Raw genomic sequence first — 15,560 nt, 5'->3', positions numbered from 1 at the left:
CAACCTCCAGAGTCGGACACAATGAGACTTAATGTCAGGGGAAAACCTTAGGAGCCCCCAGATGGCGTAGTGGACTAAGTGACTTGAAGGTTGGGTTGCTGACCTGAAAGCTGCCAGGTTCGAATCCCACCTGGGGAGAGTGTGGATGAGCTCCCTCTATCAGCTCCAGCTCCATGCGGGGACACGAGAGAAGCCTCCCACAAGGATGGTAAAAACATCAAAACATCCGGGCGTCCCCTGGGCAACGTCCTTGCAGACGGCCAATTCTCTCACTCCAGAAGCAACTCCGGTTGCTCCTGACACGAAAAAAAAAAAGGGGAAAACCTTTACCTTTACCTTGATCTACTGCTCTTTTTGTGTCATCAAGTAATTGTTGTAAAACCTAGAGATAGGCAAAGACCACTCCTGGCCAACAAGAACAGAGCATTATTTAATATAGTCAGAAGAAATGGATGTCAGAGTTCTCTATGGATTGGGGTGCCTCTGTATCATATGGTTAGAGCACTGTAATATCGCTTTTGATATAACTCCATCCTAAGGAGTCGTGGGATGTATAGTTTTATATAGTATTTAGAATTCTCAATTAGAGAACGCAAAAACTGTAGTACAGTGGAAGGCAGTAGAACTCTGTAGCAGGTATTTCTAAATACTCCACCAAACCACAGGTTTCCACTAAAGTGGTACTATATTGTTATAATTATATGGTGTGGATACATCCCAGTTCTTTTCCTCCTCTCAAAGTAGAAATTGGGTTTTTGGATGGGCAGAATGCGAAATGAAACTAGACCCTTGTGCTTGCAGTGTTCATACCATTTATTTTTCAATGCTGCCCCTTCTGTGTGTGAGGCCTGTCCTAGAACAATTCCATAAGAGACTTGGAAAAAAAGACATTTCACCTCTTATAATTGCAATGGATGTTTATAAAATAAAATATGTTCTTGTTTCCAGTGACGATGCTGTGATTTCTAATGCAGACAGCTATTTCTTACGATGTCAGAATATTTTGCACAAAATTATGCTAGTCGATCCACAGCACGATATGAATGGCCTCCATAACATCTGGATTATTAAACCTGGAGCAAAATCCCGTGGCAGAGGTAGGACTAATGCGCTTTGGTAAATACAGAAAACCAATATATTTTACACTATAATGAACTTTTAAAGCTGTAAATATAACAATGTAATAATTGTGCCCATTGTTACTAATAATTCTAGTAGGATTATTTAGTTGGATCTGTAATAGTAGATTCATATTTTTTCTTTCCCATTTTTGCCTTTCTTTGTAGCTTGGACTCGGGGGGGGGGGGAGATTCAGAGCTCTTTGTGTTTTGGTGTTTAGTGGACTTGGAGATTTTTTGCTTCCTTGTTAGTTGTTGGTTAGTTCAACTATTGTTGTTGTGCAAGATATCAGGCATTGATGACTACAAAAAATATTCAAGTATATAACTCATGAATATTAAGCCAGAATTTCCACCAATACTGGCTTAGTTTTATTTCCAAATGCAACCAATGGCATTAATTTTTTATTCTCATGTTTTTCTATTTTTCAGAAATCATATGCAAGAACCGACTGGATGAAATATTAAAATTAGTTGAGCCAACGGATCAGTTTCAATTGAAAGATCATAAATGGGTCGTCCAAAAGTACATTGAGGTGCCATTACTGATTTATGAAACAAAGTTTGATATCAGACAATGGTTTCTTGTGACAGACTGGAACCCTTTGACGTTATGGATCTACAAAGAAAGCTACCTGAGATTTTCCACTCAACGTTTTTCATTAGATAATCTGCATAGGTAACAAATACTATCTTCAATCTGCAATCACATATCTTCATCTTTGCAGTGAGATAACAAATTAAATTAGGAGCCCCAGTGGCGAAGTGCATTAAAGCACTGAGCTGGAGACCGAAAGGTCCCAGGTTCAAACCCCGGGAGCGGCATGAGCGGCCGCTGTTAGCTCCAGCCCCTGCCAACCTAGCAGTTCGAAAACATGCCAATGTGAGTAGATCAATAGGTACCGCTCCGGCGGGAAGGTAACGGCGCTCTATGCAGTCATGCTCGCCACATGACCTTGGAGGTGTCTACGGACAACGCTGACTCTTTGGCTTAGAAATGGAGATGAGCACCAACCCCCAGAGTCAGACATGACTGGACTTAATGTCAGGGGAAACCTTTACCTTTACCTTTTAACAAATTAAATAATTAAGAATTTGCTGCCCTTTCATGACTTTCCACACCATATGTTTATAGTGGCCATTTCAATTTGTCTTGTGGTGGCACAATGGGTTAAACCCTTATGTTGGCTGAACTGCTGACCTAAAGACCTGAAGGATGGTGGTTAGAATCTGCGAGATGGGGTGAGCTCCCATCTGTCAGCCCCAGCTTCCCATGCGGGGTCATGAGAGAAGCCTCCCACAGGATGGTAACACATCTGAGTGTCCCCTGGGCAATATCTTTGTAGACAGCTGATTCTCTCACACCAGAAGTGATTTGCAGTATATTCTCTATTCGTTTCTGACATGATAAAAAAAATATTGTCTAATACAGTAGAGTCTCGCTTATCCAATGTAAACGGGCCAGCAGAATGTTGGATAAGTGAATATGTTGGATAATAAGGAGGGATTAAGGAAAAGCCTATTAAACATTAAATTAGGTTATGATTTTACAAATTAAGCACCAAAACATCATGTTATACAACAAATTTGACAGAAAAAGTAGTTCAATACGCAGTAATGTTATGTTGTAATTACTGTATTTACGAATTTAGCACCAAAATATCACAATATATTGAAAACATTGACTACAAAAATGCGTTGGATAATCCAGAACGTTGGATAAGCGAATGTTGGATAATTGAGACTCTACTGTAGTTGGTCCAACTTCTTATGCATATTCTAAGGTCAAACATTTTCAGTGGGGTGAATAACTGGTTTTTAACATATTTCTCACCTGTAACGCCCACAAACTGAAGCCATCAAGTGATGAGAACTGTTAATGTGTTAAAAACAGCAACCTTGTCGCAAGTAACTAGCAAAGCAAATCAAGAGAAAAAACTCAACATGTTATATATTTTTTGTTCAGTTTCTGAAGAAGGCCAACTTCGTCAGTGGTTGAAATGTGTTGGGCTTTTAAAAACAAATAAAGCATGTGACAATCTATTTGCATGTGGCACTTTCCCCTCTAATTTGCTTTTACTTACATACTCAGTAATTCTCACCTTTGGGAAAGTAACACGCAGCCAGTAGAGAGAGAGAGAGAAAAATAGGTGAACTTGGGTATCTGGACATCTCTTAACTATCTTTTTGTTTGATACATAAATTACTATTTTTTACCACTTGTTCTTTCTTCAGTGAAGCCAGTCCTTTGTTAACCAAGGGGTTGTCTCGCATGGGGCATTTAGTAATGAATGTTAGTCTACCCCCAATCATAAGAGGTAAAGGTAAAGGTTTTCTCCTGACATTAAGTCTAATTGTGTCTGAATCTGGGGGTTGGTACTCATCTCGATTTCTAAGCTAAGGAGCCAGCATTGTCCGTAGACACCTCCAAAGTCATATGGCTGGCATGACTGCATAGGGCGCTGTTACCTTCCCATCGGAGTGGTACCTATTGATCTACTCACATTTGCATGTTTTTGAACTGTTAGGTTGGCAGAAGCTGGGGCTAACAGTGGAAGCTCACCTTGTTCCCTAGATTCTCCAAATCATAGGAACCACTTTAAGACCTCGTGTAACTATGCTTTAGGATTTCTTACCTGTCTTTTCTTGAATGGGTTTTCTGGGAAAAAATCCTTAATATTTTATTTTGCCTTACTACAAATGTCCAGAACAATTATTTCTATTTAGCTATAGTCTCTTTGTGCTAATGTTGTTGTTGGGCTGCAAATCTCAACAGCCCAAAACCACTGGGTGAGAAATGCTGGGAGTTGCAGTCCATGAGTGTCTGAAGGGCCATAAGATCATTCTGCTCTAGTCTGTGGAGTTCATGCTAGCAGAAATATCATATATATTCCTACAAGAGACTGAAAATGTCAATCCCCACATATCTGGCGGACAACAGTTGCACATTCCTGCTTTTAAAAGTCTGTCCAAATTATTTAGATGCTCCATTGAGGTGTAACTCCTCTGTGCCTACCATAAGAAAACACACCAGTTCACTCAACTGCATGGCACAGCAGGCCCTAAAAGCGAGCTTTAGCTTTGCAGGGAAACTTTTCCAGTCACCAACAAATGGGAAAAGTCATAAAAATGCAATGCATGGGCTGAGAAATGGAGACAGATATTCTATAGGCTTGTCAGATGCAATGCTCTCCTATATATTTTACAGTACATGGAAATTTTGAAACATTTGTGGAATTTTCATGGGATTCACAGATGTTTTATCTGATATATAATTATAATCCCAAAAATTGTCAGTAATAGTCTTATATGCTACATAAGTGCTTTTAACCTGTGCATGTCAGCCTTCTTCTACAAAACCGATTAGCATTTTATATTCCAGTGGTACCTGTTTTCTAATGGTAATCCCTGCATCTCGTGTTCACAGCTCCATTCATCTTTGCAATAATTCCATCCAGAAGAATTATAAGAATGCTCCAGATCGCAGTTCTCACTTGCCTTATCACAATATGTGGACTTGCGGCAAATTCCAAGACTACTTGCAAAAGAGAGGCCTTGGCCACATCTGGCGAAATGTGATCTACCCATCCATGAAGAGAATTTTAATCTACACCATGAAAATGGCTCAGGAACACGTTGAACCACGGAAGAGCAGTTTTGAACTCTATGGAGCAGATTTCATTCTTGGGAATGACTATAAACCATGGCTGATTGAAATCAATAGTAGTCCAACCATGTATCCTTCCACTCCAATTACAGCAGATCTATGTACTAAGGTTCAAGAAGATACAATCAAGGTTGTTATTGATAGGAAGATTGACCGAAACTGTGACATTGGACATTTTGAACTTCTATGGAAACAGGTAAGAGAATTTTAATTTTGTTCTCTGATTGGATGGCATTCAAAATATATACATATTCAGCTTCTTTTTAATTGAATGTGGAACTAATAGTTATTATATTGCATTACCCTTTATTTATTTATTTATTTATTTAATAATTTCTCTTTTCTTCCAAGGTGTTTTACAAATAGACATCTGGAAGTCCACCTTGGGTTTCTTGGTTTCAGACCCAGTTTCGGAACTGAGACATTGGTCGCCTTGGTGGATGATCTCCGAAGAGAACTAGATTGCGGGATGTGTTGTCGAAGGCTTTCATGGCCGGGATCACAGGGTTGTTGTATGTTTTCCGGGCTGTATGGCCATGTTCTAGAAGTATTCTCTCCTGACGTTTCGCCCACATCTATGGCAGGCATCCTCAGAGGTTGTGAGGTAACCACATCTATGGCAGGCATCCTCAGAGGTTGTGAGGTAACCTCACAACCTCTGAGGATGCCTGCCATAGATGTGGGTGAAACGTCAGGAGAGAATACTTCTAGAACATGGCCATCATCATCGCCAATGTAGACAAACCCATAATTTCAGCATAGTGTGCTATAATAGCCATATCAAGCTTTTGTACAAAAATAATGAAGACTATTCTGAGGGGAAGACTTTCCAAATGTTTTCTGGAAATAAATTGAACCTAGAAAAATAATAAATGTACATTCAAGAGGGTATCCAGGAAAAACACTGCAAATTGTTTTTGTGACATCTTCCCCATCAATATATAATAATATAACTTGCATTCTTGTAAAAAACAATGTTAAAAATCCCATTTGTTTCTGCTTCTCCCCTTGTTTCTGTTGTAGCCCATGTTGGACATGCCATTTAGTCCTGCTGATCTTTTTGTGGAGGGAGTCAATGTGAAGCAACTGAAAAAGCATATGGTCCCCATTAACAATTTCAGTTTCCTTGAACCACTTCTGAAACCTACAAAACCTACAACTAATCAAGAGAATACAGGAAATTTGGTGGCATCTCTCAATGACAAGCAAAAACTAAAATGTGGAAATAGCATTTCTTCTGCCTTCCCAAAGGCCATCAAGAAGCTGCAAGAGAAAAGCCTGAAAGTAAAAGGCATCCACAAAAAGTCTATCAAAAACATAGACTTTCCTCGCATAGTTGATGGTCCTGAAGCAATTGCTATATCAGAGAAGAAAAAGTCCAAAACAATTAAAGTGTCAAGCAGCCACCAAATTGGGAGTGATTTTGTTGCTGCCTTTCCAAGGTCACATGCACTAGATTGGGCACTACTTCAGCCTTCCAAAGATACAGGTGAGATGATTATCAAAGTTATTTATCTGACCAGAAGGCAAACCTATCATGTATTTTTGGCAAGATTTGTTCAAAGGGGTTTTTCCTTTACCTTCCTCTAAGGAAAATTGTGACTTGGCTGAGGTTGTATAGTGGGTTTCTCCAGCTGACTAGAGATTAGTCATGGGCCTGATTACCATCTCATCCGTTTATTTTGTATTTTCATACCATTTTGTACTTTTAGAATGCACAAAATGCACCCCCCCCTCCGGAACAGAAATATCAGTGAAATATCAATGAAAAAAAAGTGGGAATGGTAACCATTTGGTCGGATGATTTTGGGCATGCTGAACACCAAGTGCCTCTTACTTAGTGCTTGTAGGCCTACAGACCCTGGCAGGGCCTACAGCCGGGCGCCGAGCACCAGGCGCTGGGCATACTCGGATGTAGGCCCTGGCAGACCCTGGTGCTTTGCTGCTAATGGGCTGAAAATCTTCATTTTTTGGGACCTTGAATGAAAAAGCTAATTTGGAAAGGCACCCATTTTCAGGAGAGGTGCTCAAAAACAAAAATGGGGCCTTACAAATGAAAAAGAAAACGGGAACAGATAGTGATTCTATACAAATGCACAAGACTACTAGAGCAGGGGTCCCCAAACTAAGGCCCAGGGGCCAGATGCGGCCCTCCAAGGTCATTTCCCTGGCCCCTATCCTAAACTTTAGACTTAGGGTTGACCTAAGTCTACCTGGTCTTTGGAGGTCTCTTTGCTTACTTATAAGTAAGCCTTATAAACCTTATGAGATAATCTAGATGGTCTTTGGATGTCTCTTTGCTTAGCTACAGCCATCTAGATGGCTTTTGGAGGTCACTTTCTACTTTCCAAAAGTATGAGACCATCTAGATGGCTTTTGGAGGTCACTTTCATTACCTATGGTCATATGAGACCGTCTAGATGGCCTTTGGGGGCCCCTTTCCTTACCTATGGTCTTATGAAACCATCTAGATGGTCTTTGAGGATCCCTTTCCTTATCTATGGTCTTATGAGACTGTCTAGATGGCCTTTGAGGATCCCTTTCCTTATCTATGGTCTTATAAGACCATCTAGATGGCCTTTGGAGGTCTCTTTGCTTACCTATGTCTTATGAGATCGTCTAGATCAGGGGTCCCCAAACTAAGGCCCATGGGCCGGATGCGGCCCCCCAAAGTTATTGACCTGGCCTCTGTCCTAAACTTTAGACTTAGGATTGACCTAAGTCTGAAACGACTTGAAGGCATACAACAACAACAATCCTAATTTTGGACTATTTCATCATAGTCCGGCCCCCCAACAGTCAGAGGGTCTGTGAATCGGCTCTCCACTTGCAAAGTTTGAGGACCCCTGTACTAGAGATTCAAATCCTTGTCTCCATAACTATAGTTCAACAATCACACCATTACACAACAATGGCTGGTGCTACACCGCAGAATTAATGCAATTTGACACTACTCTATCTGCCTTGACTAATTGCCATGGGTTTCTGGGGGATGTAATTTTGCAGGCTCTTTAGCTTTCTCTGCCAAAGAGTTCTGGTGCCTCGCTAAGCTACAAATCCTTGCTGTTCATAGCGTAGAGTCATAGTAGTTAAAGTGGTGTTAAACTGTATTAATTATGCAGTGTCAAGCCAGCCTTACTGACAAATGACTTGTTCACTAAAGAGTAAAGTTAGAATAAATTCAGAAATAGTGTACTGAGGGGTGTGTGTGTGTGTGTGTTTGGGGTGGTAGTGGTTGAAGCCTTATGTCAAAGACAGAACGCTCCAAGTAGAATACAACACAGTTTATTGAGGTTACAGAACTAAAGATTGCCCGTAGAAAACAAAGGACTAGGCAAACACTTGTCTTCAGTGTGAAAAGTAACAAAAACAACTTCGTTTGAGTCTAAATAGTTCAAAAGAATAAACCGGATTAAACAGAAGTTTAATCCGGATCAAAACAAAGGTGCTTACTTCAGCCTGGCAAATTAAACAAACAAAAACTGGTTAACAAAAGGTCAAAATGAACACAAAACCCAGCAGCAGATTCCCCTCTGCTACTCAAGAGCTACAGAAGTAACTCGGGCTGTTGCTCCTCCGTGCAACAGGCGAAAACCAGGTCCAGGCACTTCAAATCAGGGTAACGACGGTCAGCGGGGTCCCAATCCGGTCCGAGGTCGAAAGCCAAACGCAGACGTCTAAGGTTCCACAAGTTCCACTGAAAGCCACAGAAGGGTTAGTCCAGAGTCGTAGTCAGTCAGTCAGTCCAGCGTCAATCCAGAGTTGGCAATAATGTCCGTCAAAAAGACGACGGAGGTCCAAGCTATTAAGATTAAACACAAGTTGCACAGGAAAAGCCCACACAGTTCCTCCCGCCGTCTATGCCCAGTGTCCTTGGTAACTTACGTATACAGCAAACGAATCACACCCGTCTTCAGGAAGTCCCCAACAAGAGCCCAAGCATTCGTCCAGATTACCTTGCCCAACGCAATTAGCCATTGGTTCTAAACCCCATTTTATGCCAGTTCATAACTCCTCATCGCTGTCAGCTGCTATCCTAATTCCAGGTGCCTCCTCATCATCCTCATCAGAACTAACACACCTTTGACTACGCCCCACAGCATCCCCAGCTGTGGATCCCGTTCCATCCCTCCAGCCCGTCCACGGGTCCGATCCTGCAACCCGCCAGTCGCCTCCCATGCTATCATTACCAGTGGCACCCAAATCCTCCCTCACACGAGTCCATTCCATGTCATCCTCCTCTGAACTAACCATCTCTTCCTCCATTCCCTCGGTAAAACCCTCAAAGGAGTCTTCGTCAGTTGGTTCTGCAAATAAGTCCCGGAGCCGCTTCCTTTCACGCTCCTCAAAAGAGTCTGACTCTCGAGGAGTCTTACGACCTTGTCTCCTAGTATCGGAGCCGGAAGGCTCAACCATAACACCTTATGTGTTTTTTCTTTGTTCATTACAGCCAATTTATCATTTTTTCAGTTTCTGCCATTCTAATACTTTTAATATATATTATTTTATTGCTGAAAGATTCGACTCTTTCCCATGTTGTGCATATAAAATCCATGCTGCAGTTATCATGTAGCACAGTACTTTGTAAATTAATAGCTTTGTTTGTTTGTTTGGCATTCCCCATGAAAATTTTAAAAAAATCTATAGCACAGTCTTTCCTGATTTATAGTCCACTTTCTCAGATGGGTTAGCTGATCGCTATGCATATGCTCATGTGGGTGGATGAGTATGTGATTGCACTCAGTGGGCTCAAAAGGAAGTGAGTCCACTATGCTTATTACTATATAAGTGACGATTAACAAAACAGCACTTGGGTAGCATTCTGTTGGTTAGTTCCAGTTAGAGTAAACTGATTCAATCATTTGTTAAATGGCCAACACAAAGATAAATCAAGGTGATTCAATGAGTCAATTCTATTCATGGCTAACGATAGATTCAGGCCCTTAAGTATAATGTGGATATACTTTCACAAATCAACGACTCAATACATGCAGTATGACTAAAAGCCTTCTGGCCATAGTAGAGTGGAAAGCAGGGCCGGCCCCACTATAGAGGCACCTGACGCCGCCGCCTCGGGCGCAGGCCCGGGGGGGGCGCCGTCAGGCTGGGTGGGAGGCGGGGCACCGCCCTGACGGTGCCCCGCCTCCCGCCCAGTGCGCCCTGGCCCGTCTGGCCTTTTCTAGCTGGCCAGACTGCAGCAGAGGTCCCTCCAGGCCGCAATCGCGGCCTGCAGGGACCTCCGCTGCAGTCTGGCCAGCTAGAAAAGGCCAGACGGGCGAGCGGGAGTAGCGTGGGAGGCGGGGCCAACTCTGGCCCCGCCCCCCGCCCAGCGTGCCCTGGCCCCGCCTCCCACGCTGCGTGGGAGGCGGGGCCAGGGCACGCTGGGCGGGGGGGCCAGAGCTGGCCCCGCCTCCCACGCTACTCCCGCTCGCCCGTCTGGCCTTTTCTAGCTGGCCAGACTGCAGCGGAGGTCCCTCCAGGCCACGATCGCGGCCTGTAGGGACCTCCGCTGCAGTCTGGCCAGCTAGAAAAGGCCAGACGGGCGAGCAGGAGTAGCGTGGGAGGCGGAGCCAGCTCTGGCACCGCGCCCCTCCGCCCAGTGTGCCTTGGCCCTGCCTCCCACGCTGCGTGGGAGGCGGGGCCAGGGCACGCTGGGCGGGGGGGCCAGAGCTGGCCCCGCCTCCCATGATACTCCTGCTCACCCGTCTGGCCTTTTCTAGCTGGCAATCGCGGCCTGGAGGGACCTCCGCTGCAGTCTGGCCAGCTAGAAAAGGCCAGACGGGCGAGCGGGAGTAGCTTGGGAGGCGGGGCCAGCTCTGGCCCCGCCCCCCCGCCCAGCGTGCCCTGGCCCTGCCTCCCACGTTGCGTGGGAGGCGGGGCCAAGGCACGCTGGGCGGGGGGGCCAGAGTTGGCCCCGCCTCCCACGCTACTCCCGCTCGCCCGTCTGGCCTTTTCTAGCTGGCCAGACTGCAGCGGAGGGCCCTTCAGGCCGCAATGCTGCGTGGGAGGCGGGGCCAGGGCACGCTGGGCGGGGGGCGGGGCCAACTCTGGCCCCGCCTCCCTCACTATTCGCCCTGGCCCCGCCTCCCACGCAGCCAGGGCGCGGGAGGCGGGGCCGGTGGCGGGGGCGCTTTTCAGCACCCCCGCTTCACATTCAGAAATATCTCCGGCCGGCCCTGGTGGAAAGTCTTAAGTCTTTGTCCAGCTGTTTTGTAAACTATGGAATTAAATGTGGATGTCTGCTCTTTATTTTAAGGTTTGCAGAACATGAACAAGAAGTCTCCGTGCCTAATTTGTGGAGATGGTTTCCAGCCAGAGAAAGCGTGTAAACTCTGCAGCTCTTTTTGCGCAACTATATTGCAAGGAGGTTCATTCTTACCTATGAGTTCATGTTCTTCTCCTGAAAAGATGGCAAAACCCAGGCTGAATGTCCCATATTATGGGTCTCCAAAATACTTTTGACTCTATTCAAAGTGCCTTGAGAAAGTGTTTTTTTTTTTTACATCTGGCACCCTAATGATAAGACAGAATTTGACCACCTTTCTTGTATATATCTATATCTATATATAAAACAAGTCTAAAAGTGCTAAAAGGCCCAATGTATTATCAATTAGCAGTAACCACTGTGGCAGATCCTGTGAACATAGTGAAATTCTAGCTATTCTAACTCCGACATTTTAATATTACTGTACTATTAACTAAGGTGTCACTTTTTAAACAGGAAGGGGCTTCCACTATTAAAACTAGTGTCTTTAGAAGGAAAAAGATTATTCCTTGATCTTTCATCAGTCAATCAGTCAGTCAGTGTTGCAGAAATCACACATTTGTTTGCATTTTACTCCGCCGAAGGACACTGTGGAACAGCCTTCTTGTGCAGTTTCACTGTATCCTCTGTATCAATACATTTTGCATCCATGGATTCCATGGCTTGAAAATACAGGTAGGCCCTGAGTTACAAACATCCAACTTACAAATGACTCATGGTTAAGAACAGGGGTGAGACAACAGGAAGTGAGATAAATATATCCATAGGAAGGGGAGTTCACTCCTGGAAGAGTTTTCTTGGGAAAAGGATGTCTCAACTGAAGCTTTATAACCAATTGTTTCAAAATAAATTGTCACAGGAACAGAAAGTGCAGTGAAATCTTCTGAATAGGGGCATGGACAACAAAATAAACACCCCAGGGTTATTAACCCTTCCTTATACTATCCACTTAAGAGGAAACCTACAGATCTTATTCATAACTTGGGGACTATCTGTATTTTTAAAAATTCCAAAAAGCAAAGCTAGATTTTGCCATTTTACTATGCCATTTTATGTATAAGATTTTAGCATCCCCAGATTTTGGTTTCCACAGGAGGTCCTGGAACCAATCTGGAATGTCAACCTACATTTGACAAAAATAGGTTAGGGAGATGACAAACTTTGACGTTATTGAGAGTTTTTATATTGAAAGGAAGAAGATAGGCCAAGATTCATACAACTATCTTCAAGCAAGGACATTGTTCTCACAATATGGGGTTGTTATTTTTTCCGGGTTGGGGGTGGAGTTGCTTCTTCTTTATCTTGTATATTTTCCAAGAGCAGTGGAAGAGCAATCGACTCCTTTCCTTAGCACCTTTCCACAAACCAACTGGTTACAATCTTTCACATGAAATGGCTTTCAGCAGCAGAATATACCATATCATCCCAAATAGGACACAAAATTACAGCACTTTAAAATTTCATTAGGAATATTGTAATTCAACATGAGATTGCAATTTCCTGAGTAGATCAGTTGGGGCACATTCTTTGGAACAAGACAGATGTGCTTCCTGATTATCAGTTGTGATTGGGAAAGAGATAATTGCCAACCTTGGCATAAGATGTATTCTTTACTCCTTGGAGGGAAAAGAATATTGAGTCAGAAACTGAATAACATTGCAATACTTCCGTAACATTCTAAAAACTCTAAAATATCTCCCTATAGCATAGAGCTGTCTGAACCAGGTATACGAGTTACATTGACCAATACACATTTTGGTGTCTCAAAAGTTAGACCTATTTCTGGGTATATTTGACTTCTTGATTCTAGTTTTTGAGATACAGAACATACTATATACCAGTCTGCATTTGATCACCCATCGAAAATCAGGATAACCATATCTAAGAAACTAGAACTGATGCAGTTTATCCAATGCAATTTTTTGAATCAGCTGCCCAAATAACCCCAGGAACAGGTCTAAAAACCAAGGCACCAAGATTTTATTTTGTCGGGCTGTGTCACTTATGTTAAATTCTTTTAAATTGTCTTAAACCAAACCTTAAGAACTACATATTCATGGAAGATGCTTTTGTGTGGATATGCGAAAGAACAGATAATAGCAAACCATATTGAAATGAATGATTTCTGGCTCAAGAATGCTATAGAGCAGTGGTTTTCAACTTGTGGGTCCCCAGATGTTTTGGCCTTCAACTCCTAGAAATCCTAACAGCTGATAAACTGGCTGGGATTTCTGGGAGTTATAGGCCAAAACACAGGCGGACTCACAGGTTGAAAACCACTGCTAGAGAGTCATGCTGAAGAACCTAGAAAATGCGTAGAGATTACACATATACACACAATACTTTTTCAGTAGATAAACGAAACAAGAAGTACTGGATACAGAGAGCATTTAAAAATCATATTGGTTATTTCTGTGATGTCTCTAGACTTAGTAGCATATTTCGCATGTTATGGTGTGTCTCAAGAGACATGCAAGCAAGCACCACGAATTGATTCTCCGTAATTTGTCATAAAATGAAAGCACAGTAAGATAGCCCAGTAAGAGGAGAAATGCATTTTATACCTTATGAATTATCATATAGCACTGAAATATCACTTAGCAAACTGTAAGCAATATATAACATCCTTTGAGTCATATTAATAATGTTTCTGTGTAGTTGTTTCCTGAATACAAAATATTGCTTTTGGTGCAAAACATGTGAAAAATTTGCACAGAATAAATTCTTAACTGTAAAGATTATGGTGAGTTTAAATTTCTCCTCTTCAGGGTCTTCTGGCATTTGAGAAGTGTGTTTATTTGATATTTTTCCAAATATTGGTTTTAACTCTAGTCTACACCAGGAATGGTGTCCCCTGCTGCCCTTTGTTGATCCCCACTCCCTAGTGGTACTGGAAATAATGAAGGAATTTAACCATCAACTCATAGTTGTGCTCTTACCCTTCCACTTTTGGTGGCCAGGGGACACTATAGCTGCAGCCACCACCAATATCTTTGTTGCTGCACTTGTGATTTTTGTCATCCTCTTCTCCTCTTCCTTTGATAGCTACCAGGAGAGGAATAGCATCCTACAAAAGCAGGAAGATATATAGAGAAGGCAAAAGAAGACAGGGAAGGCAATGCTGAGATGCTGTGAAGAAGAAGATGTCAAACATCTGGTTGTGGGTGGTGTGGTTTGTGGTTAAAGTGTGACAAAACTCAGCAACAACACACTGGAGCCACTGGTGAATGCATAACAAGTGGGGTAGACTAGGAGGGAACATAGAGCATATATGTCCATGATTCTTGGTCCACAACAACTTGCAACAAATCTTCAGTGTTGTAGATGGTGGCATTGTTGATCTCGCATGGAGATGCCAGGGAATGAACATAAAGGTATTCTGCATTCAAATGATGTGAGTTACCAAAGATCTATAGACCTTTCTTTCAATGGGGATCTGTCACATGGGATTGCAGTCACATGGAGTCACTGAAAGTTTCTTCACATAGCAGTATACAGTTGACCCTCCATATCCATAAATTCTACTTCCATGACTTGAAAATACTTTTAAAAATCCAAAAAGATGCCATTTTACTACAACATTGTACATAATGGTATTTGAGTATTCACAGATTTTGGTATCTATGCAGAGTCCTGGAACCACACCCAAGCAGATACTGAGCACTCACTGTATTGTAGCAGTTTCAATATGATTCCAGATATCTACCACCGTAGCTTGTAATGTAGTGTTCCCTCACTACTTCATGGTTCACTTTTCGTAGATTCACTGTTTTGTGGTTTTTCAATAAACTCTAAAAGACTATTATAAATAATAAAAAATTACAATTTACAGCCTAAGGAAGGGAGGAAGGAGAAGCCAAAGGGAGAGAAAATGTGCCCAAGTGGCAATGGGAGGAGAAGGAGGCGATTTATCAATACACAATTGGTTGATAAAGACTTAAAATAGTGTATAACTACTAAAATAATGTATAAATATTAAAATAAATATAGTGCTCCTACTTCACGGATTTTCACTTATTGCGGGTGGTCCTGGAACCTAACCCCAGCGATAAGTGAGGGAACACTATTTCCCTTTAAATAGGAAAGTGCTACATTTTCAATAAACGTATCTTTGCTTCTTATAATGGCATCATACTGATGACTGAAGATATTCATGGTGGACCTGAAGCTGAAGGTGGATCCAGGAGATATTGAGCATCAGTATTGTTCTAACAGACGGCTTTGGAGTTTTGATGATCTGATTCTATGGTGTCCACCCTCAGGAGGGGAATATTAATACCCTCATTTACATGCAAAGTCTGCGAGCCTACATCACACTGTATGGTTCAAAATGTTTTATTTGTTGTTTTGGTCAGGGTTTTTTTTCCCCTTCAGGGTTACAATAGTGAATTCTATCCAAGTAATGTTGAGTGATTGCAGCTTCTGCAAGAACCATGGGTTTGGAGGCCTGGTGTGCCCAGCTTTCCAGAAGGCTGAAAGAGACACAGATAGGTAGAAAACAGAATCAGAG

At 42.6% G+C, this 15,560-nt stretch overlaps 1 protein-coding gene across 2 annotated transcripts in view; it reads left to right on the top strand.

Moving 5' to 3' along the window:
* Positions 1-13,786, top strand: part of ttll8 (tubulin tyrosine ligase like 8) — a 57,983-nt gene extending 44,197 nt beyond the window's left edge. Inside the window, exons 11-15 of one of the 2 annotated variants that reach the window (XM_062982269.1) lie at positions 949-1,097; positions 1,551-1,797; positions 4,546-4,981; positions 5,809-6,274; positions 11,042-13,786. In XM_062982269.1, the coding sequence (XP_062838339.1) occupies positions 949-1,097; positions 1,551-1,797; positions 4,546-4,981; positions 5,809-6,274; positions 11,042-11,247 (1,504 nt within the window). In that variant the 3' untranslated portion in view covers positions 11,248-13,786. Of the gene's footprint in view, positions 1-948; positions 1,098-1,550; positions 1,798-4,545; positions 4,982-5,808; positions 6,275-8,372; positions 8,558-11,041 lie in introns of those variants that run through there. The other variant, XM_062982270.1, reaches the window with a different exon arrangement.
* The last annotated feature ends 1,774 nt before the right edge of the window (positions 13,787-15,560 follow it).

This window comes from Anolis carolinensis, chromosome 5 (assembly GCF_035594765.1).
Source record: "Anolis carolinensis isolate JA03-04 chromosome 5, rAnoCar3.1.pri, whole genome shotgun sequence".
NCBI lineage: Eukaryota > Metazoa > Chordata > Lepidosauria > Squamata > Dactyloidae > Anolis > Anolis carolinensis.
This window is presented reverse-complemented; position numbering and strand designations above follow the sequence as displayed.